General features: G+C 40.6%; 1 protein-coding gene and 1 long non-coding RNA gene across 2 annotated transcripts in view; one reads left to right on the top strand and one right to left on the bottom strand.

Annotated features, from left to right (window-relative positions):
• LOC146470301 (scavenger receptor cysteine-rich domain-containing protein DMBT1-like) overlaps nucleotides 1–22,190 on the top strand; it is a 39,359-nt gene extending 17,169 nt beyond the window's left edge. The window contains exons 5-13 of the mRNA XM_085122378.1: nucleotides 10,301–10,624; nucleotides 10,915–11,292; nucleotides 13,729–14,088; nucleotides 16,652–16,969; nucleotides 18,042–18,161; nucleotides 18,562–18,687; nucleotides 19,345–19,452; nucleotides 20,164–20,271; nucleotides 20,856–22,190. Coding sequence (XP_084978504.1) covers nucleotides 10,301–10,624; nucleotides 10,915–11,292; nucleotides 13,729–14,088; nucleotides 16,652–16,969; nucleotides 18,042–18,161; nucleotides 18,562–18,687; nucleotides 19,345–19,452; nucleotides 20,164–20,271; nucleotides 20,856–21,490 — 2,477 coding nt within the window. The 3' untranslated portion in view covers nucleotides 21,491–22,190. The remainder of the gene's footprint in view (nucleotides 1–10,300; nucleotides 10,625–10,914; nucleotides 11,293–13,728; nucleotides 14,089–16,651; nucleotides 16,970–18,041; nucleotides 18,162–18,561; nucleotides 18,688–19,344; nucleotides 19,453–20,163; nucleotides 20,272–20,855) is intronic.
• Nucleotides 1–22,341, bottom strand: part of LOC146470300 (uncharacterized) — a 51,504-nt gene that overhangs the window by 23,432 nt on the left and 5,731 nt on the right. The window lies entirely within an intron of this gene.

A 22,341-nucleotide genomic window follows, 5' to 3' on the forward strand; every position in this document is an offset into this window, starting at 1 on the left:
TCCCGTATTTTCGTCGTTTCATAGTCGTCATTTGTATTCCTTAGTAATTTTTATTTGTTTCGCTTTTAGCAACCGTAATCGCAATTCGAAATAACAGTAATAAAGACGAGTTGGAACCGTGAACTATCCCTGGATTATTCGCCTGTATTTCGTTGAAACGTTATGGATCCAATTGGGGAACAGTTTGGATTTTGCTAACGCTGCTTTAGCAACCGGTGTAACAAGGCGAAGGCAGCGCACAGAAAAGGGAAAAGCATTTATCGCACATGTTCGATGGACGGATTGCCAGACTTTATTTAGAAGAATCCAACGTCAAATGAAGGAAATGGATAGTTTGGCGACTGATGAAGAGAATGTGGACGTCGTCGAGAGGAATTTAACTTCATTTCGTTTTTCCGTGGAAGAGCTCAAGGCGGGTTTCGCTGCTCTTTTAAATGATTTTGAGTCCGAGGAGGATTTGGACGTTGCGAACGAATGGTATATTAATCTGAATGAAAGGATTAACGACTTTTTAGACAAAACTGTACTCTGGATTTCAACCGGGAAAGAGACAATCAAACATAGCTTGGAAACAAGATCTCAAGTTGGCTCGTTATATTCCACATCGCGTCGTTCAAAGGCATCCTCTAGACATTCTAGCCGTTCGATTACCTCAACCAGAGCGAAAGAGAAAGCAAAAGCCGCCGAGTTAAAGGCCAGAGTTGCTATGTTGGAAAAAAGGAAAGAATTGGAGTTGAGAGTCGAGAAGTTACGCCTCGAAGAGCAGTTGGCAGTTGCTCGCGTGCGAGAGGGTGTGTTCGCTGAAATTGAAAGGGGTGTTGGCGATGCAGATTCGACTGGTCGTCAAGAATTGTCTCCGAAAGATTCTTTTGTACAGGCATCTACTTCATCTGGGCCGTTTCTTCCAACTTCCTCAAGCGCGTACACGTCTCCAGCTGTTACGTCTAACACTATGACTAAAGTGAGTTTTACCGCTGATTTATATGACGCTCCTATGATACAAACTCCTCCTAAGCCAATGCAGTATCCAAGTCTGAATCCTTTTGCACCTGAGTTTCACGTCGCGGAAACGAAGCAAGATACAGAGCCATTAGGACAACCGAAACAAGAACCTTTCGCGAGTGAACCTCGATACATGGCCTACACACATCAAAGCGCTAAGCAGTTCTGTGAAGTCCTTCAACAACAGAACAGATTAACAGAATTACTAGCGGAGCAACAACAACAGAGTTTACTGCCTTCTCTTACACTGACCAAGTTTAGTGGCGATCCTTTGGAGTACTTTACCTTTATAAGAAGTTTTGAATCGCAAGTAGAGGCTAAGGTCAACACGAATGATGTACGTCTGCAATACTTAGAGCAGTATTTACACGGAGAACCCAAGGACCTAATCAAGGGATGTCTCCACCTTGATCGACACAGTGGATAGCTAGAGGCAAAAAAGCTCCTTAACGAAAAGTATGGGGACCCATACAAGATATCCAACGCCTATCTCAAGAGAATTAACGAGTTGCCCTGCATCCGACCAGGAGACGAGTTGGCATTAGACAGATTCTCCATCTTCCTAAGTCAGTGCCGGAGCGCGATGGCAACTCTAACCTATCTGTCTATTCTAAATCATCCTCACAATTTGCAAAGCATGGTAACCAAGCTTCCATTTACGCTTCAAGACCGATGGCGCCGAGAAGCAAATAAAAGGAGAGTGGTGAGTGGAGTAATCCCTTCCTTTGCCGACTTCGTGAACTTCGTTAATGCAGAAGCAGGAATTGCGACCGACCCAGTCTTTTCTCGTGAAGCGCTTCGTCGTTTGGATGGCACCTCAGATCGACCTGATCGTTCCAGCAAAGGCAGAGGTAAAAGCTTTGGCAGGTCTAAGACGCCTGAGCGCCATAATGTTACTTCACATCTCGCCTCCAGTCACGCGACAGATGTAACCGCTGACCAACCTTCAGGCTCACGCACTCTCATTAGCCTCTGTAAGTTGTGCAACAAGAACCATGACTTGGACGACTGTCTAGACTACTTGAAGAAATCCTTGTCACAAAGGAAAGACTTCCTAAAGATGAAATCACTCTGCTTTGCCTGCTACAGTCCTGGACATAGATCCAACGGTTGTGCCCAGCGAAGGACCTGTAAGAGCTGCTCACGTCGACATCCAACGGGTCCACATGATGATAGCTTCGCCCTCAATCAGGAGGCTTTCAAACAGGCTAGCTCTACTCCTCCGCAAACAAAGAAGGTTTTAAATGCTCAAACGGAGGTGGAAGAAGCCCTCTGCCATGTTGTAGGCACCAAAGACTCAGTAGCCGCCGTTCCTGTCGTTCCCGTTAGGTTGAAATCTGCTGAAAGTGAAGTCCTAACTTACGCCATGCTTGACACCTGTAGTACCGGTTCGTTCGTTACTGACGACATCGCGACCACCTTGGGGGTGAATGGCGTGAATACACAGCTCATGGTGAAGACTGTCAATGGTACGAAGTTGCACGACTCTAAGGTCCTGAATGGATTAATCGTCACGGACTTAAGGGGCAAGAATCCCATACAGCTACCGAAGATATTCACTAAAGAGGACCCCTGCACACCCCCAAATGTGCCTACGCCTGAACTTGCCTATCGTTGGAAACATCTCAGAAACATAGCCAGCGAGCTGCCTGCGCAGTTACCGAACGTCAGGATTGGTCTTCTGATTGGCTCAAACTGCCCGAAAGGTCTCGAACCCATAGATGTATTAGCTGGTGAAGATGGTGGTCCCTTCGCAATCAGGACGTTTGCTGGATGGGCAATAGTGGGCCCTCTGTACATGTGCGACACAGAACATTCAAATGTCAATTGCCATAGAGTTGCTGCTACGGAAGTTGGTTCAGGCAGACACCTCGACCACCATTTCATGGTAGAGAGCAGAGTTAAGGAGATCGTCACTCCACAAGCACTCAATAAGATGCTCGAATTGGACTTCAGTGAACTAACGGAGGATAAGGAGCAAGAATATTCACGAGAAGACATGAAGTTTCTGAAGATAGTTAGTCAGGGAGTTCGTCACGAGGAGGATCATCATTATGAAATTCCCCTTCCTTTCCGCGATGACAGCCAATGGTTTCCTGACAATAGAGGTCAAGTTCTTCAAAGAGCACTATGGTTAAGAAAGAAGCTTATTAAGAATGAGAAGTTTTACAAGGACTATGTTAACTTTATGAGCAGCATCATTGCCAAGGGATTTGCTCGGAAGGTACCGTCTCATCTTATCCCTGCAAAGACGGGCCAAGTCTGGTACATACCCCATCATGGCGTCTACCATGCCAAGAAGCCGAACAAGATAAGGGTGGTGTTCGACTGTAGCGCAAGATTTGGAGGAACATCGCTCAACGACAAGTTGCTACAAGGGCCTGACCTGACGAATCGACTTGTTGGTGTCCTTACAAGATTTCGCGAAGAGCCTATTGCGTTTATGGGGGACATTGATGCAATGTTTCATCAAGTCCGCGTACCAGAAGGCCAGCGAGACTTCCTTCGCTTCCTTTGGTGGCCTGATGGAGACCTAACACAAGACCTTGAAGAATATCAAATGAATGTCCATTTGTTCGGCGCAGTGTCGTCACCAAGTTGCTCAAATTTCGCGCTGAAGAAAGCCGCAGATGACGCAGAAAAGATTGTTGGAACAGAGGCCGCAGATGTTCTGCGAAAGAACTTTTACGTTGACGACTGTCTGCGCTCCGAAGGAAAAGAAGATACCGCTATCGAAAGGATACGTGACGTACGCCATGCTTGCGCCCTTGCGCCCTTGCGCCCACGGGGCATCAGATATGCTGACGCGAACTCTCCTGATGGGCATCAGAAGGTCGAGCCCTGTGTGTAGCGCTTTATTGAATATGTCAAGCATATCCTGGCAACAACTTGCAGAGGAGAATAGCATTGTCCAATCAATTGCACACAGGTATCTACCAAGCTCAGCTCTCCTACTTTCCCGCTTGTCACGCTTGAACACGCTTGTGTTCCAAGGGCAACCGAAGTCATGCCCAGGAGATTGCGGACAAGGTTGCCGAGTGGTCTACGCAGAACAGAGTCAAACTCAATAGCGACAAGTGTAAGGAGCTCAGGATATCTTTTGCAAAAGATGAGCCCCAGTTTGCGTCTATCGTAGTAGATGGTAAAGAACTAGAGAGGGTGACTAGTGCTAAACTACTGGGTTTGACCATATCGAGCAACCTTACGTGGAACGAACATGTTAGTGACGTCATAAAGAAAGCGTCAAAGCGTCTGTATTTCTTAGTGCAGTTAAAGAGATCAAGAGTTCCTCGGCAGGACATGTCCACCTTTTACACTGCTTGTATACGCTCTGTTCTTACGTACGCAGCGCCTGTCTTTTTTTACGCCCTGCCAAAGTACCTAAAAGACGAGTTGGTGCGTGTCGAAAAGCGGGCCATGTCTATAATATGCTCAGGACTACCCTACCAGGAGGCCATCGAACTAGTGAACATTGTCCCCATTGCAGATTTCATCACGGGACTATGCACTAATGCTTTTGACACCATTATTAAGGACCCAGAACACCGTCTGAACTGGTTAATACCATTTAGTGGACCGTCACGTTACACTCTAAGGTGCAACAGGCGTTTTACCGTACCCAAATGCAAGACAGATCGTTTTAGAAATAGTTTTATTATTAGATCCTGTATTGATAATGTATATATATAGATTCTTAGTTTTCCTTTTTATCATATTTTTTATATCTTTATTTATTGTACCTAGTTTTATATGTACTTTTTATCGATTTTATTAATTGTAAATACGCAATTCAGCCTTCGGGCTGCCATGTATTGATTATTAAACTATCTATTTTTTTTCTATTTTGGAGGGTTTAATTTAGCCAAGTTCGTTAGCAACAACAAGAACGTTCTCGAAAGTATCCCGCAAGAAGTGCGCGCCCCAGAAGTTAGATCGTTAGAATTAGGAAGCGATTATTATCCAGTGGAGAGAGCTCTTGGTGTCCAGTGGGCAATCGAATCGGACACGTTTGGTTTCAGAATTGTCATCAAAGACCAACCACTAACAAGGCGGGGTATATTATCAACCATATCTTCCGTCTACGACCCCCTGGGTATAGCTGCGCCCTTCCTGTTAGTCGGGAAGAAGATATTGCAGGATCTGTGCCGAACGAAGCTAGGATGGGACGACGAGATTTGCGAGGAGTTCCGCGTACGTTGGGAAAGGTGGAGAGGCCAGTTGCCTGCACTTGAGCGTTTCTCTATGGAACGATGTCTGAAGCCCAATAACTTTGGCGTCGTCGTGTCGAGACAGATCCACAGCTTCTCTGACGCAAGTTCGACTGGTTATGGTCAAGTATCCTACCTTAGAATAGAGAACGAGAGAGGTGACGTCCATTGCGCATTCCTTATAGGGAAGGCTCGTGTTGCTCCCGTGAAGACTATGACTATCCCTCGTTTGGAGTTAACCGCAGCCACTGTATCGGTACGTGTGGTAGAGATGATCACCGGAGAGTTAGACGAACCTGTGAATAGCAGGCACTTCTGGACAGACAGCACAACTGTGTTAAAGTACATATGCAACGAAAAGAAGCGTTTTCAAGTCTTTGTCGCCAACCGTGTTCAGACTATACGAGACGCGACAAGCCCCTACCAGTGGAGGTACGTTGAGTCCAAAAGGAATCCAGCAGATGACGCTTCCCGTGGTCTTGACGGTCAAGAATTATCCCCGCAGTGTCGTTGGATTACAGGACCGAACTTCTTACGGCTACCTGAGAGTGAGTGGCCTCAAGTCCCTGGAGACCTAGACGATATCCCTGTAGACGACCCTGAAGTTAAAAGGATCTCGGTACACAGCATGGACGTCAATGAGAGCGAAGATTTTCTGACGAGGCTTAACCGGTTTTCCGAATGGCACCGACTGAAGAAATCTATTGCTTGGATACTCCGTCTCAAGCCCAAGCAAGGTATTACTGACGATGGTACAAGGAGAGGTGGAAGCGCCACAAAGGTTGAAGTCGTGCCTCTGAGGGTAGAAGAGTTGGATAGAGCTGAGAAGACCATTCTTAAACTTATACAGAGCAGAGCATTTCCCAAGGAAATAGGAGCCTTGCAGAAGATTCAAAGAGCATACCCCAAGGACGATCGCCAATTCGCGAAAGCGAAGAAGTCTGAAATTAGGAAATCAAGTACCCTGTTCCGCCTCGATCCCTTTCTAGACAAGGATGGACTCATCCGCGTTGGTGGTAGACTGGGTAATTCACAGGAGTTCGGGGAAAACTTTAAGCATCCGATTATCCTCCCTAAGAAGAGTTTCATCGTCGAGCTTATCATTCGCAACGCTCATAAGAAAGTCGCTCATGCTGGCAGAGGCATAACGTTGAACGAGCTTAGAAGCCGATATTGGATAGTTAGCGCGAATTCTGCTGTCAGACATCTCATTTCTAAGTGCGTTGTGTGTCGTCGCCTTCGAGGAACAACCGGTGAACAGAAGATGGCTGATCTGCCGGAGGAGAGGATAACAGCTGCCCCTCCCTTCACCTATTGTGGTGTCGATCTGTTTGGTCCCTTTCAAATAAAGCAAGGCAGGAAAGAAGTCAAACGTTATGGGGTACTATTTACTTGCTTAGCCAGCAGAGGAGTGCACATCGAAACAGCAGACTCGCTAGAAACAGATTCCTTCATGAACGCACTACGAAGGTTCATAGCAAGGAGAGGGCCAGTGCGCGAGATCAGATTAGACCAGGGAACCAACATTGTGGGAGCTCAGACAGAGCTTAAGAAAGCCCTAGAGGAGATGGACCATGATGACATCCAAAGACGCCTCAGTAAAGACTTCAATTCTGATTGGGTTATCAAATGGAAAAGGAATCCGCCAGCTGCGTCTCATATGGGTGGCGTATGGGAACGGCAGATACGATCTGTTCGATCCATCTTGTCTGCGCTGATGCGAGAATACGGTCACGCCCTTGATGATGAGTCTCTTAGAACCTTGATGACTGAGGTAGAATGCATCATCAACACTAGCCGTCCGCTTACCGTCCCGTCAAGTGATCCCGGGGATTTGGACCCCTTAACGCCGCGTCACTTATTGACGATGAAATCAAAGATCGTAATGCCGCCCCCGGGTAACTTTCAGAAGGCTGACGTTTATCTCCGTCGAAGATGGAAACGGGTTCAATATTTGTCCAACGTCTTTTGGTGGAGATGGAGAAAGGAGTACGTCCATACCCTACAAGAGAGAGTGAAATGGAACAATCCGTGAAGAAACCTTCAAAGAGGGGACCTTGTATTGATCGCCGATGACAGAGTGCCAAGAAATCAATGGAATATGGCTCGAGTTGTCGACTCACGCCCAGATTCAAAGGGACAGGTCCAATCGGTGAAGGTTGCAACGGCAACGACAACGTTGGAGAGGCCAATTCAGAAGCTCGTGCTAATACTTGAGAATGAAGAAAACTGAAGACCAGGGGTATATCCCAGCCAGAGGAGCCATGAAGATCTAGAGATGTTCGATGAACTTTAATGCTTAATTAAGAATTAAGGACATAAGAGTTTTTCCTAACTCTTAGGGGAGCCAGATGTTACGGCCGCATTCCACGTTGTTATGTTTAGCATTTAGTTCTTTGTATGGTTGCACATTCCTTTCGCATTCTTTTCAGATATCGCTATTCATTCTGTTAAATTTCTCCGCATAATTTTCTTTGTTCTTAGATCATTTTGTAAGTTTCATAGTTCATTCTAATTCATTTCGCTTCAGCGTTCACGGCAACATCGTTGCAGTTTTTCTTCGTTCAACTCTTGTTTGCCATCGTACATTTTTTCCGTTCAACTTTCTAGCCACACAACGTTTGTAAGTATTTTCGCTTAGTTTCTTTCCGTTTCCCGTATTTTCGTCGTTTCATAGTCGTCATTTGTATTCCTTAGTAATTTGTATTTGTTTCGCTTTTAGCAACCGTAATCGCAATTCGAAATAACAGTAATAAAGACGAGTTGGAACCGTGAACTATCCCTGGATTATTCGCCTATATTACATAATTCCCATGTCACATGGGCATTGTTAAGTAACGCTCTTTGGCAACCTCCATGTTGTTACATAAATGCTGCGTTTGTAAGAATACAATAGTCATTGAATGAGGGTGCAAGAGTATGTAGTTGAGAACAGAAATCATTTAGTGATTTTGTCAGACGCAAATCGACGGATAAGCTGTTCAAAAGTGCCGCAACAGTATAGCTAAAGCGTCTTTACGAAAGTTAATACGAGACAATGAGAAAGGGCATATCACCAGTCTCCATTACATCCACAAGACAGAGGATCGTCCGAACGCATAGTGTACTGTCAACAACAAACTGAAGAAATACTATGAGGATGGTGAAGACCCTTACTTAGGCCTGCCATCAAACAGGGTCAAACGACTACTTAAGAGGTTATTAAAAAAATGTTTCCCAAAACTGGTGCAGCTATCATCAATTATGCTTTTTAGCCAACTGAACCTTAAGGCTTTCACGATGATTTCACGACTCCCTAGAGGCTTCCAATGTATAATATCCGGAACTGTGTACCACACTCACCATCCGGTCGGCGCTAGCGACGGGTCGATGCTGGATGCTGGTGGCCGCCTAATACAAGTAACAAGTACAGCGTTTGTATAAGCGAACAATCGGGACTTTTAAAACTGGCCGCTTAATAGAGTGTGGCCGCTTAATACGGGACCGTTATTTACAGGTTCGACTGTACTCCCCCTCAGTCGAAAACTCGAACTTGGCATGTATCTGAACTCTGTTGAATGGACTGCGATGGATCACAACAGTTGTTGCGTGAGGATGATCTTCAACTACTTCTTGACCTTGTGAACATTGACTTGGTTACTATCATGCCGGTTAAAGGTGTCAAATACAAATGACGTATACACCCTGGGTCAGACCGCAGAATTTAAGACGCCCTACGAGTTAGTTGATCCCGCCAAGTTACTAAGGGTCACTATATCCAATATCCTCCAATATAACAATCATATCTCTGACGTTATCAAAAGGGCTAACAAGCTCTTAGGCGAGTAAATGTTTCATCTGCTGATATATTCAGCTTTTATTGCACCTGCATTTAAAGGCCGTTTCAAGAGTAAAGCGCGCCAGTGTTCCATCATGCGCTACTGGCATATCTGAGTGATAGCATTAGGGAGCATTCAGAGGCGCACACTTCGCATAATATCTCCGAGTATGTCACACTCCGACAATCTTTTGAATGTTTTGAATTTCACGACTTAGCGAGTTGAAAAACGTACGACCTTGAAACCGTATTGAGAATTTTCCAAGATTAGTTCGACAATAAGGTATATAGAAAAGGTTGGAATTTCTTGTATTATAAGAATGTATCTGGCCTACAAGAGTAAACATATCACGAAAATAATTTGGAAGTAAGCTTCTTTTAAAAAGATACGTAAATTTACCTATTTGGTTTAAATAAATGTCAGAGAATTTAAAAATTTTTTGTTCTTTAAAAAGAACACCGGTATGAGCATCAAAAGAAACTTTAGATATCATTCTGATTATCTTCTTTTGCAGAACAGTAATCCGATTTAAATTAGACTGATATGTCGATCCCCACACAGAAACACAATAAATTAAGTAAGGGTAAACTAGACTATAGTACAAGGAAAGTAAGGAGGTTTTGGGAAGGCAAAAACTAGACTTATTAATAATACCTATTGATTTTGATATTTTTCTAGAAACACTAAGAATGTGGGGCTTCCATGAGAAATGCTCCTCGAGGATAACACCTAAAAACACTGTTTCTTTCACACGTTCAATTGCATTGTTGTCAATTTGAATAGATATATCAAGTGTTTGCCTCCTTTGGGGTGGTCTAAAAACCATAAAATTTGATTTTTTAAAGTTAATGGACAGTTTGGTCGCTCGACACCAATGAGTTAATTTAAGCATCGACACCAATGAGTTAATTTAAGCATTTCAGAATTCAAGATTCCAGGAAGCAAGTTAAAATCTTTATGGGAGAAAAATATGTTTGTATCATCTGCAAACTAAGAATAAAGTCCACGACCTTTGACACGTTACACAGATCGTTTATATAGAGTAGAATGAGTAGCCGACCTTGTATAGAACCCTGAGGCACCCCGCACTATCACAACAATTTCATTTTAGAAAAGAGGTTATTAGTCAACTTTTAGAGCAGTTGTGACAAGCTACACATAAAATCTACAGTCTTCGAAACAATTTTTTTTTTCAGAGATTTTTTGAGCACTGTATATTCTCAAGTTTCCTATGCAAGGCACTAATAATGACTTTTCCCATTTTATTTTCAGGAATGACGCTAAGGCTACGTGGGTCACACCTGCCAAACATGGGGCGAATTGAGGTTTATTTCGCTGGAAAGTGGGGCGCAATTCATTTTCCTGACTGGGACACCAAAGACGCTACAGTAGCTTGCAGGCAGCTGGGATATTCTTCAGCCTCCCTGTCAGGCGACGGACTGTTTTGCTCTGATGATTTTCCGATTTGGTTTACAAACTTCCGGTGCCTAGGAAATGAAACATTATTGGATCAGTGTGCTTGGGATTTCCCAAGCCATGTTTATGTTGGAAGTTATTGTGCGAATGTTGCATGCTCTGATCGAATGATTGATGCGGGTAAAATAATTAACAGCAAGTTTAGTATATTTTGACCAAGCAAATAAAATAGGCTTAATAATGAATACGATCCTCGCAGGGTGTAAATCCATTAGGCAAAAAACCTAGTTCTACAGCTAGAAAACTGTTTCTTTTATTTATCCACTCCCCCTTCGTCCTTGTTTTCCCACAGTTCAAAAAATTCAATCAGCCAGTTTCAAATGTAAAAATAGATAGGTAAAAGAAGCTTTAGTGTCACCAGCATCCTTGAACTATTTAAGAAAATGATTTCTTTTTTTTATTTGCACTAGGATATCAACTGAGATTGAAAGGTTCTCCAGTTCCTTACGCCGGCAGATTAGAGCTTCTATTTAAAGGTGTTTGGGGCACCATTCATCAGCTTGATTGGCCTTTTTCATGGCCATGGGGTCATCGTGGATTGACTCCTGAATCAACTCGGGTCATATGCAGACAGCTGGGATTTTCTGACGCTATCCTATCTACTGAATGGTCTGTATTCGGCCCTGGAACAGGACCCCAATGGTTTACATCTGATTCCTTACGATGTTCGGGAAGCGAAACCAATATAATGAATTGCACTTTGTATGATCAACTTCGACTTCAGCTTTATGCTAGTCGGGATGTCGATGTCAGTGTGGTCTGCCAACCAAACGATCCTCCCGCTAACGGTAAGCAATAAGCCCAAATGAGACTACTTTTAAGAGTTTATCTTATTATAAGAGAATTTGCAGTTTTCCAAACTCGGTTAAAACTAAGTGTCAGGAGCTTAGTGTCTAGAATGTATACAAAAAGCATTAGCCACATACAATGCAGGTAAGAAATTATCGATCAAACTAGAACTAGACCGTAACTAGAACGGAACCACGACTACGCTTATAGGTAGCCTAGGGCTACAAGAGACTATTATAAACACTCATTTTTCCAAAGGACAGTGTCTAAATGGAACCACCTCCTCATGGAAGTGGCCCGGTTTGACTCGTTAAGAGGTTTTAAGGCTGCAATATTAGCTCTTTAGTTATTTTGTATTTTAGGAGTTCCGTTTAAAAGTGCGGTCCAAAATACTTAGGATTGAGTGTGTGATCTTTGCTGTAGGTCGATCTATGTGTAGAAATGCTTGTATACGAAATGCTTGTATACGTCGATGCAGTCCATACCGAAGCTCATTAGTACTAGTATGCATGAGCCACGTCTTAAGATTGCTTGACTGTAAACTTTAATATATGCTCCCAAAAGGGCTTTTCAACACATTTCACTTTCACAGATTTCACGATAACTAATTCAGTGATTGAATCAGGCTGCTGTGTATTTGTCTGTGTCCGTGAGACGAGTCTTTTGAAAGTGTGTGGAGCGCTTTGAACGGTGACATGAAGCCTTTTTCTCTCCACGAAAAAAAAAAGACACACAAAAAAAAGTATTAAAAAAGACACACAAGCATCATTTTTTAGCTCGGTGCTGATGAGCACTTACCGCAAACCATCCATGTTTAAGAGTGTTTTTGTTTACTATAATTTTATTTGGTCTTAAAAGAAAACTCCACTCTCGAAATAAATTAACGGTAAATTGTTGAAAATACGATCTAATCTCAAATCTCGTAGGAAAACATAGAAATAATATTTCTGTGTAGGACAAAACAGAATTTGATTGTCGCCTATTTTTCATTTTAAATTTCCCGGGCGCCGTCATCTTGGCTTTCATGACGTAATATGGTTGCTCGATTGTTTCACACAAAAAACACTTCTGCTTACTAACAATAGCGGCAACCGTATGATGTCATGAAATCTAAAATGGCGGCGGCCGGGAAATTTAAAAGCGAAAATAGGCGATAATCATATCTAATTTATAGCACACTTGAGATTGCGCAACTTCAGATTGTCAGAGAAAGTCAGATTTCTTAACGGCGATGCGTGCTAAAACAGGGATATTTTTGCGAGGATTATAAGTAGGCGGGAAAAGCAGAACTTAGCAAGGGTTATTGGCATACGAAAAGAAAATTAGGGGTACTCAAGCAGTTTAAGGCCTGGGTTTGAAGGGTGTTTAGAAATTATGAATGATCCCCTATATCTTCGGTTTGTCTGCAAGGAACAGGATGAAATTTTCCCTGAATATTAAACTTAATGTTTTGTTTTGCCTTAACGTGTAATAAATCGGTGATATGGCGGCGAATTTTTTTTATGTGGATAACTGAATTAGTGTTTCCGAAGCAGATTTTAAATATTTAACTTTCTACGTTTGGAATGACTGTCCTTAAGTTTTTAAATTGGAGAAATTATCAATCAAAGGTTGAATTGTGGACTGAAAAATGACCTTTATCCTGATAAATATTTTTTGGAGAACAATGGACGATCATTCCAAACGTGAAGCGATGGAGATTTTTAATCTTTATTAGAAACGCGTTTTTGTTTGATGTTTTCTATTAAAACCGTCGCCTACCTGCCAAATCTTTGCCTTTTTCACAAAAACGATCACGTGACATGTCACGTGATCTATAGCACTACTTATTATGCTATCATGCAGAATGATAAGATCTTTTTATCCTCCAAATTTCAGTTCAGTGCCATTGAATTTGTTAAAGTTATCTAGAATAAATCATTTTTCCTCTTAAAAGCCCTTAACCCAGGCCTTAAACTGCTTGAGTAACCACGCATTTTTGAAAGACAATTAAGCTTCAATTTGGAGAAAAATGCCATTAACTGTTTTGTATTTTAGCGCTTTTTAGAATTCTTGTTGCTAAATTATCTCTAAAACAAAATGTGCGATTACCCCAATTTTCTTTTTCGATTGCAATAGCGCTTGCTAAGATCTGCATTTCCCACATAGTCATAAACTGCACAAGACTACCTCTGTATTAGTAGGCACCGTCCTAAATTTTTTTTCAGTTTTTATTTAATTAATTAATAATAATAATAATAATAATAATAATAATAATAACAATAATAATAATAATAATAATAATAATAATAATAATAATAATAATTGCTTTCCATATTTTAATTACTAATTTAGCTAAGGGCACAGTATTAGATACACTAGATGCCTCTTCATTCCATATACAAAGACATTTATACTCCAAGACAGATGACTTCACACATTTCTTTAAATTATAGATTTTCAAGCTCGTCTAATGGGAACCAGTCTTCCTACTGCCGGCACAATCGAGATCCTCCATTTCGGTGTCTGGGGTACCATATATGGTTATAGCATAGACATACTCGTGGGTCACGTGGTATGCCGTCAGTTGGGATATTCTGGTGCTGAACAGGTTTTCCACAGAGCAGTGTTTGGGCCAGTGAAAGGACCGATGTGGATATGGGATATACAGTGCTATGGAAACGAAACCAAAATCTCGCAATGTAGAATGAAAACGTTCGATGACGTTACTTACAGGTGGATTTCTGACTATTATACAAATCCATTGTACGCAGGTGGTGTAATTTGCAGTGGGGTGAATTCTAGCGCTTCTACAGGTTGGTTGTTGCTTGTTTTGACTACAAATCGCAAATATTGAGCGCCCAATAACCAATAAACCACGATATTGTAATCTTAGGGTAATTTTGTAAAACACCAGAATAAACACTGGCTTGAAGACTCGTATAATTGCTGACCAAACGATGATGCGGTCACTGCGGTAGAGGCTTTGAAACGAAGGTAGCTTAAACGACATGTGCGACGATTTAAAGCGATGATACTGCAACTCATACGGTAGTGTGGTTATACGGTAGTACAGTAGTACGCTCATATTGCTGATATTGTTGTGCGGTTGGTGTACGTTTCCACGTTCGTATGGGTTGAAAGGAAGGAAGGAAGAAAGGATGGAAGGGAGGGAGGGAGGAAGGGAGTAATATTTCCACATTAGTTATTCCAAGTCCCGATATACTGTGGCAATAGTGCTTGAGACCCAGCGTATGTATTATCGTAAGGAGTTACCAGCGCGAAGGAAAGAGTCCCCCGGGGCTCCATCTGCCCAAACTACGGGACGCAAGTGTACTTCCACCAAAACAGCACAACTCGGAGTTAGCGTGGCATTTTTATATATTAGACGCGGCCATACACATGCCCCCTCAATTTTCGTCGGAGGTGAGCCCCTGAAAAAAGCAATAGGGGCGGCTATACGGCATTCCCGACATAAAAAATTTCAAATTTTTCGGCATGAAAGACAGAGAGCAAAAAACTTGCAATTTGGATGGTGTTCTTCGAACGCGATTAACTGGAAAGGACGTTCAGAAATGAATTCACCATACTTCATCCAGCAAAGTTTTGATTTTTTTCCCAAAGAAATGTATAGCCCATACTTTTCTTGGTAACAATTGTTTAAATGTTGTATCTCCTCGAGTTAAAATCATGTACAGTAAAAACCCGCGTATAAGAACCTGGATCATTTAATTTAGCCTAAACAGGTTCTTATATAAATGGTACTTAAATCAAATTTAGGCTCAGGCCAAGGTTCTTAAAAATTAATAAGTTCTTATATTTTCATTTGAATTCCATTTAAATATATTATAAATATCATCTCATAATACAATATAAATCATTTACACTATAACGCCTAAAGGCAGTAGAGTGCAGGCATGTCCTTAACAAAACACATGCTCAAACAACTTGAACTCTTAAATGCCATTTCAAAGTTGATACCAAGAAAATCTTGGGACAAATACAGTATTTTCATAACCAGTTCCAAGCAATCAACCTACAGTTAAGTATTAGATAACGATCTTAATTCAGCGGTTTCTACCTATAAACTTTTACAGCAACTCCACTGATAAGAACCTAACTTTGGAGGGGGCTTAAAATAAAAATGTTAGCCTACCAGGTTCTTAAAACCCAGGTTCTTATACGCGTGTTTTTACTGTATCTATGAAAATTCATATTTTCCCCCTAAATCTCTTCTGGGGAATTCATTTTGGGTTTTTTGTTTGTTTCATCCAATATTTGAAAATGTCAAGCTGACCACAAATTGTGTTATTGGCCTCTACAACGGTTAAGGGGCACCCAAGAGGTACTTACTGCATTTTCCTTCCTGAGGGGAGGTGGTTCAAGAATGGGAAAGCTCGCAAGAGAACATACGTCTCCGCTCTTAGACAAAGAGAAAACATACATCCCCTTGTTTTTGTTTTTGTTTTGTTTTGTTTTGTTTTGTTTTTAATGAACAATACTCAATAGGTTTAGGTCATCGGAATGGTAACTGGCTCATAACTATGAATTTTGTCTCCTTAGGTCTTGCTAGGTGTAACCTTTCGACTGCACATTAAAGCCTTTTAAGGGACGTTCAATGAGACATAAATAGTCAGTCCACTTTGCAGCTACTCCATTTGAAATCATTTAAGTGTGATAGCAAAATGTTCATATTCAAGGGTTTCCCTACCATTGGCTTTTAAAGATCTGTAGCACCGAACCATGTAAAACATTTTATCAAAAAAAAAACGTACAGAGCAGCGTTTTCTGTCTTTCTAGATCTTTTAACGGCCTCTCAAAGAAATCATTCGATTCTCCAAGGATAATTTTTACGGACACAAATCCTAGGAAACAGATTATGATCCGATCCCCCGAAGCTTTAATCACTGTTGCCTTTCTCAAAATCCCAGTTGGCCTGCTTTTGTACTTAATGCGATATTCTTCATTTTCCCAAATTACGAAAGTTGGAGTTACACATTTTACGATAGAAAAGTACAGATGTTCTTCAAAATTATGACAAAAGGTTAAAATAATAAATTGTAACTTCATGTTTGTCACAAAGCTTAAGAAAAAATGTAGTATTTGAAAATTCAAGTCCGATTTTGGGCTTTTTTGACGAATTTGAGACATCTCAGGACTAAACGTTTTGCTCGATTTTCAGCTATTCGGACGAATTTGAAACATAACAGTTGTGAAAATTTTCACGATTTTTCGCAATTTTGACGAAGTCAAACATCACAGAAGTGAAGATCTCGTGTGCTAGTTATGAACGATTCCTGGATTATGCGACCTCAAACTAAAGTTAACTTATTGTAAATTTATATATACTTACATATTTCATCATATTTGCTTTCGAAGACTTAAATGTGAGACTGGTCGGCGCATCAGTCCCTAATGTTGGGCGAGTAGAGGTATTTTACGCCGGCGTCTGGGGCGCGATTGGTAGCTACAACTGGGACATAAATGATGCTCACGTGGTGTGCCGACAGCTGGGATACCCTGGAGCCATTTCATCAGGATACAGTAATCAGTTTAGTGTTGGTACAGGACCGGTTTTGCTCCGAAATGTAAGATGTTTTGGAAATGAATCCAATTTTGGACAATGCTCGAAGGATGTCTATGGATATTCCAGTCCATTTGTGTCAACTGCTTCATGTAAATTACCATACCAATCAGGTGAGAATGAAAGATTGTATCTGTCGATATGTATCTCAGCACTAACTTTTTCGATGCTGGTTAAAAGCATTATTATCTTTCTAAAATGGGTAATAGACAATGAGATTTATGGTAGTACTAGGCAAATATGCACTGGAACGTGATTGGTTAAGGCATGGGAAAGAAATCCAATATCGATCGCAATTCTCGTTAACTATTTAATTACAAGAACACCGTTCTGTTCTTAGTTAATACCTTAATCAGCTGAACACATAAGATAAAAATTAATTTTCACCACTGACAGTTTTGACTAATCATAGACCTTATTCATAAATGACCGCCTATTTATCACTCTTTTCGATATCTGTTAATTAGCCCAACTAACCTCAATTTAGAGTAAAAATTCTATTGAATTTTGCGCATGCTGACGAGTTTGTAAGGCTAATTTTCAGGAAAATGTAAGAAGAATTTATCTGCTGCAGTTATGAATAAGGTCTATGGTTTGCTGAAAAATATTTTTGGCATGACGAAATTGATTGTTCTTATGTCTACATTGTGAACGATTTTCCTACCCTTTAATTGACACGAGGAATGAAAATTCCTTGTTCATGTGACAGAGTTTTCTGACTTTCAATTGTATCAATGAAGGAATCCTTGTCATTGAATATAAGGGAGCTTAAGCAGCGACGACGGGTACGGCAACGAAAACGTCACCTGAAAATATAACTTTATTTCATTTGTGCTACTTCGCGATTATTTTAACTCGATCAACTTCTACAGAAACGGCGAACTATCCAGGAACCAAATTGGTAGGAGTGGCGTTCAAGTTAAGAAAGAAAATTTAAAGTTCACTGTCGTGTGTTCACGTTCTCCACAAAACCTTGAATTTGGTCATTTCCCGTTGTTGTTTTGCAGAGGCGGCAAAGAAATGTACCAAAATGTGCAGCGCGGTTGTTTTCGCTCATTAAACCTATTGTTTTGCGGTGTTGTCATCGTCGTCGTCCTTGCTTAAGCTTCCTAATGCCTCATAGTTCGTGTGGACCTTTTCTTGATAAATATTCATTTATTTTTTGTCTATTTCGTTGGTAAATAGTTATTACAAATCAGAATTGCTCTAATGTCAAGTGCGGAACCAATGGGAAATGCATTAACACTGCTGTTGGCCCTATTTGCAACTGCACAGATGGAGTTACAGGTCTTCACTGTCAAACACGTGCGTACATGCTAAGTATTTTTGTGATAGTTATCACATGTATTTATTTATTTATTTATTTATTTATTTATTTATTTGCCAAAATTATTGCATTCAGGAGCTTTAACTCTGAAAAACAAAGGAACCCCGAAGGGGGCTTACCAGAAATGTCGGGATTAAACTGAGAGCTCCTCCTTTTTTGTCCTTTCGTTTCTGGAGCGACCTTTATCGTTTTTTCCCAATAGTCTTCCCATCGAATTATTACCCCTCACTGTATCGATTTGCGATGTTTTTCTTACATCAACGCTCAAAATTAAGAGCGCCCCTCATTCTCTTGCCCAAATTACTGCAGTTCTTAGGTCTGATTACCAACCAAGTGGTTTTTCTTTTCTTATTTTTGTGTGTTCTTTCTTTCATTCAGGAAAGTTTGACCCATGCAGCAGTTCTCCGTGTAAAAATGGTCAATGTTTTAGTAATGGCTCTTTGTATCTCTGCGCATGCCCCAAAGGACTTACAGGAAGGCATTGCGAAGGGAAAGTCGTAAATGGTATGCTGGAACATTGCCATTATTTTTTCTTTAAGTTCCGATAATGTTCTTAAATCTCTTTGCGAACGTTTAAAAGCTACTACATGTCCGATTTCCTACAGGGTAAACGATGCCAACATTTGTTGGCCATTGTGCCCATAGTGCGTTAGTGGATTTAAAAAGATAGATGAAAATGGCGGATAAAAATTACTGTAAGATCACTTAAAGATCTAAAAATCATGACAAACAGTAAAAATTTGTCAAAATAGAATGTTTTTCTTCCTTTGCGTGTTGTCGTTTCTTCTGAATCAAATATTGTACCATCTAACTGTGTTGTAAAATAAGGTCTTGCTTTAACCTGCGAAACGATACTAGTGGTCAGCAGCTTTCGTTTCAGTATAAGTAGCTCTTGTGTTCTACTACTCAATTCATCACAACACCAGCGGTATATTCCATTGGAGGGGAATCTTAAAGTAAGCTGAGAAGGAGGAGTCAACCATGCATTTGTCTTCATTGTTTTTGTTTTTGTTGTTGTTTTTGTTGGTGGTGGTGGTATTTTTTTGTTTTTGTTTTTGTTTTGTTTTTTTCGAGATTGTCCGGGCCATGGTGACTACTCAGTGGTAGTTCCTTCTGAGGTCAATTGACTCATTTATGTCATTTTTCATTGAACGCGTGTAGGTCCATGCCAGAGCCACCCATGCATGAACGACACCTTATGTTATCACAACGAAACTCATTATCTTTGCGTCACAAACGAGAAGGTGAATAATCGATCCCAGGCAACTGGTAAGTTTTCAATCTCGTTTTTCCCCCTTTATTTTCATATCGATTAAAGAAAACAATAACAAAAACCTGGAGCAGCTGGGGGTTTGGCGGCCTTATTCTAAATAACGTATGACTGGAAACAACCTTCGCCTTAATAATAATAATAATAATAATAATAATAATAATAATAATAATAATAATAATAATAATAATAATAGTAGTTTATTGGAATCCCTCTCGCAGCCTAAAAGGCTGAATTACAAGGATGGTCAGTTACAATAGTTCAAGACACTACGGTATAAAGACAGTCAAATTCAATCAACGTTAACTGTATGAGACTTCATGTAACTAATAGTGGTTCCCTTTTAACGAATTAGAATTTGCCAAAATCGAATGGCCTTCTGCCTTTGCTCGTTGTTGTTTTTCTGAAAATATTGTATATCATCTAAATGTGTTGTAAGATAAGGTCTTTCTTTAACCTGCCAAACGGTAGTAGTGGTGAGCAGCTTCCATTTCAGCATAAGTAGCTCTTGTGTTCTACTACTCAATTTATCACAGCACCAGCGGTAAGCTGAGAAGGAGGAGTTAACTATGCATTTGTATTCATTGTTTTTGTTTTTGTTGTTGTTGCTTTTTTTTTCGAGACTGTCCGGGCCATGGTGACTACTCAGTAAGTAGTTCCTTCTGAGGTCAATTGACTCATTTATGTCATTTTTTATTGAACGCCTGTAGGTCAATGCCAGAGCCGCCCATGCACGAACGACACTGTATGTTATCACAACGAAACTCATTATCTTTGCGTCACAAACGAGAAGGTGAATAATCGATCCCAGACAACTGGTAAGGTTTCAATCTCGATTTTTTTCCCTTGTTTTCATATCGATTAAAGAAAACAATGGCAAAAATCTGGATCAGCTGGGGGTTTGATGGCCCTATTTGAAATGACATACGGCTGCTAGCAACCTTCGCCTTAATTTAATCAACTGTTTTAGACTTCATGAAACTCATAGTGGCACTTTTTGTAACGAATTAGAAGGAGGGAGTTCTTCGTCAGGTCGTCCATGCTTCAAGAAATTCTTTTGAACCTTTCCTGTTTGTGAATATCTGTTTACTACTGTCATGCTATTGAACGGATGTATAATTGTCAAACGGTGGTAAGCTTAACTACACTCTCAGATCATTCACTTGGTCTGCGATGAGTACCTTGACTTGCCAGTGTGGTCAGTTTATGGACAGATATACTGACTTACTCTGCCTCGGTTGAATCTTCTTAAGTAAAAAGATACTTCGCTGATATAAGCAAAAATTGTTTTCGTATAGTTTACAATTATTTTCTGTTACTGTTTTCAGCCTTTAGGTCCATCTCGAAAGAAATTAAATAACCTCAGCAGTAAGAATTAAACGTTTTGTTTTACTCTTTACAGTCGGATCCATTTCAACAAAAGAAGAAGCAGCCTCCAACTTGTACTTGATCATAGCACTCTCAGTATCTGCTTCACTGATTGTGCTTCTTGTTGCTGTAATTGTCTTCCTGGCCTTCAAAATTCGCCGGCTAACCAAACAGCACACTAAACGGCCGAATGACCCATCAACGGTTTTCAGTAACAACGCTTTCAGGGTTGATTCTGTTAACGAAGAAACTGAAAGGCCATCAACAAGCCGTAACGACATTGACTTGGGTTTGGGTGGTGGTTCCAGTCCTAGTGAGACTATAATGGACTCTGAACCTGTGTATGAAGACGTTTCTCGACCCCTCCCACCGCTCCCTCCACACCAGAACCCAGGAGAACCAATGCCAAGGGCTGCAGCGAGGCCGAAAATCAACAGTTACGGAGATTTAACAGCAACAGAACAAGTGAGAGTTCAATATATGGGGTTGTCAGGAAGACATGGAAAAAACGCCAGACAAAATGTCACCGAGGCAAACAGTTACATGGCTCTGTCATCAGCTAGGCGGTCAAGGGATAAAGCATATGCTACAATCGAGTCTACCCGTGCTATGGCTCCCAACCTAAGACAACCTGCAGAGGGCAAAGGAACGAAAAAGCAAAAGAGGTGAGAAATCTACACAAACGGATGAAAGTAAACAATGCAGTTGGTTGGAGAGTTAACGAATAACTCAGTGCGTGTTACCATTATTTTGGATGAGCAGGTTGATGTTCTGTTTAAAACCATTTAGTAAAGATAGAAGTTAGAGAAGTTAAATCCTCTCCTGCTTTATATTTCGAAAGGGACTAGTAAGGCATAATTACTGAATATTCCTTTTATTACTTTGGTTTTTTTTGTTATTTTTGAACACGTTTAAGAAATACAATCATCTTGTCAAGCTCTCAATTCTAATAGAACGGCCATGTGCTGAAGATAGCAGTATGTTGCTTGATTGTTAGTTTTACAATTGGCTTTCGTTTAGAAGTGGTGATTTTCTTATACAGTATACTTTGTGTATTACAGGCTAATTATATTATACATGCATTATCATGGTAAACGTTGTTAATGCTATTGTCATTGCTTATTTGGTCATATTTTACTTCTTTCGTAAACGATAATAATTTACTGGCAAGTTTTAGTACTCGAATTAATTCAGCGGGGAATTTTTGATTAAAAGTGTCTTTGTAGTTATTAGAAGGTTACAATTTCTTGTTTTAATTTGGCAATAAAGTTGCAGTCACTACTGCGATAAATTGTTAGTAGATTTATCTACGGATTAAAACTTAATGCCAAAAGAAATCTATTCATAGAACAACACGGAAAAGAAACTATCCACAATGAGTTCATAAATTCAACTTTTTTGAGTAAAATTAGCAGTTCAACAATTGAAGTATGACAAGGTAGCTATAGTCTAGGTGATAATCACGTCGTCAGTTATGTATCCTTTTTGAAAATTTTGAAAAATTAAGTAAGAATTCCTAC

This window comes from Pavona decussata, unplaced genomic scaffold (genome assembly GCF_977016875.1).
Source record: "Pavona decussata unplaced genomic scaffold, jaPavDecu1.1 SCAFFOLD_114, whole genome shotgun sequence".
Classification (NCBI taxonomy): Eukaryota; Metazoa; Cnidaria; class Anthozoa; order Scleractinia; family Agariciidae; genus Pavona; species Pavona decussata.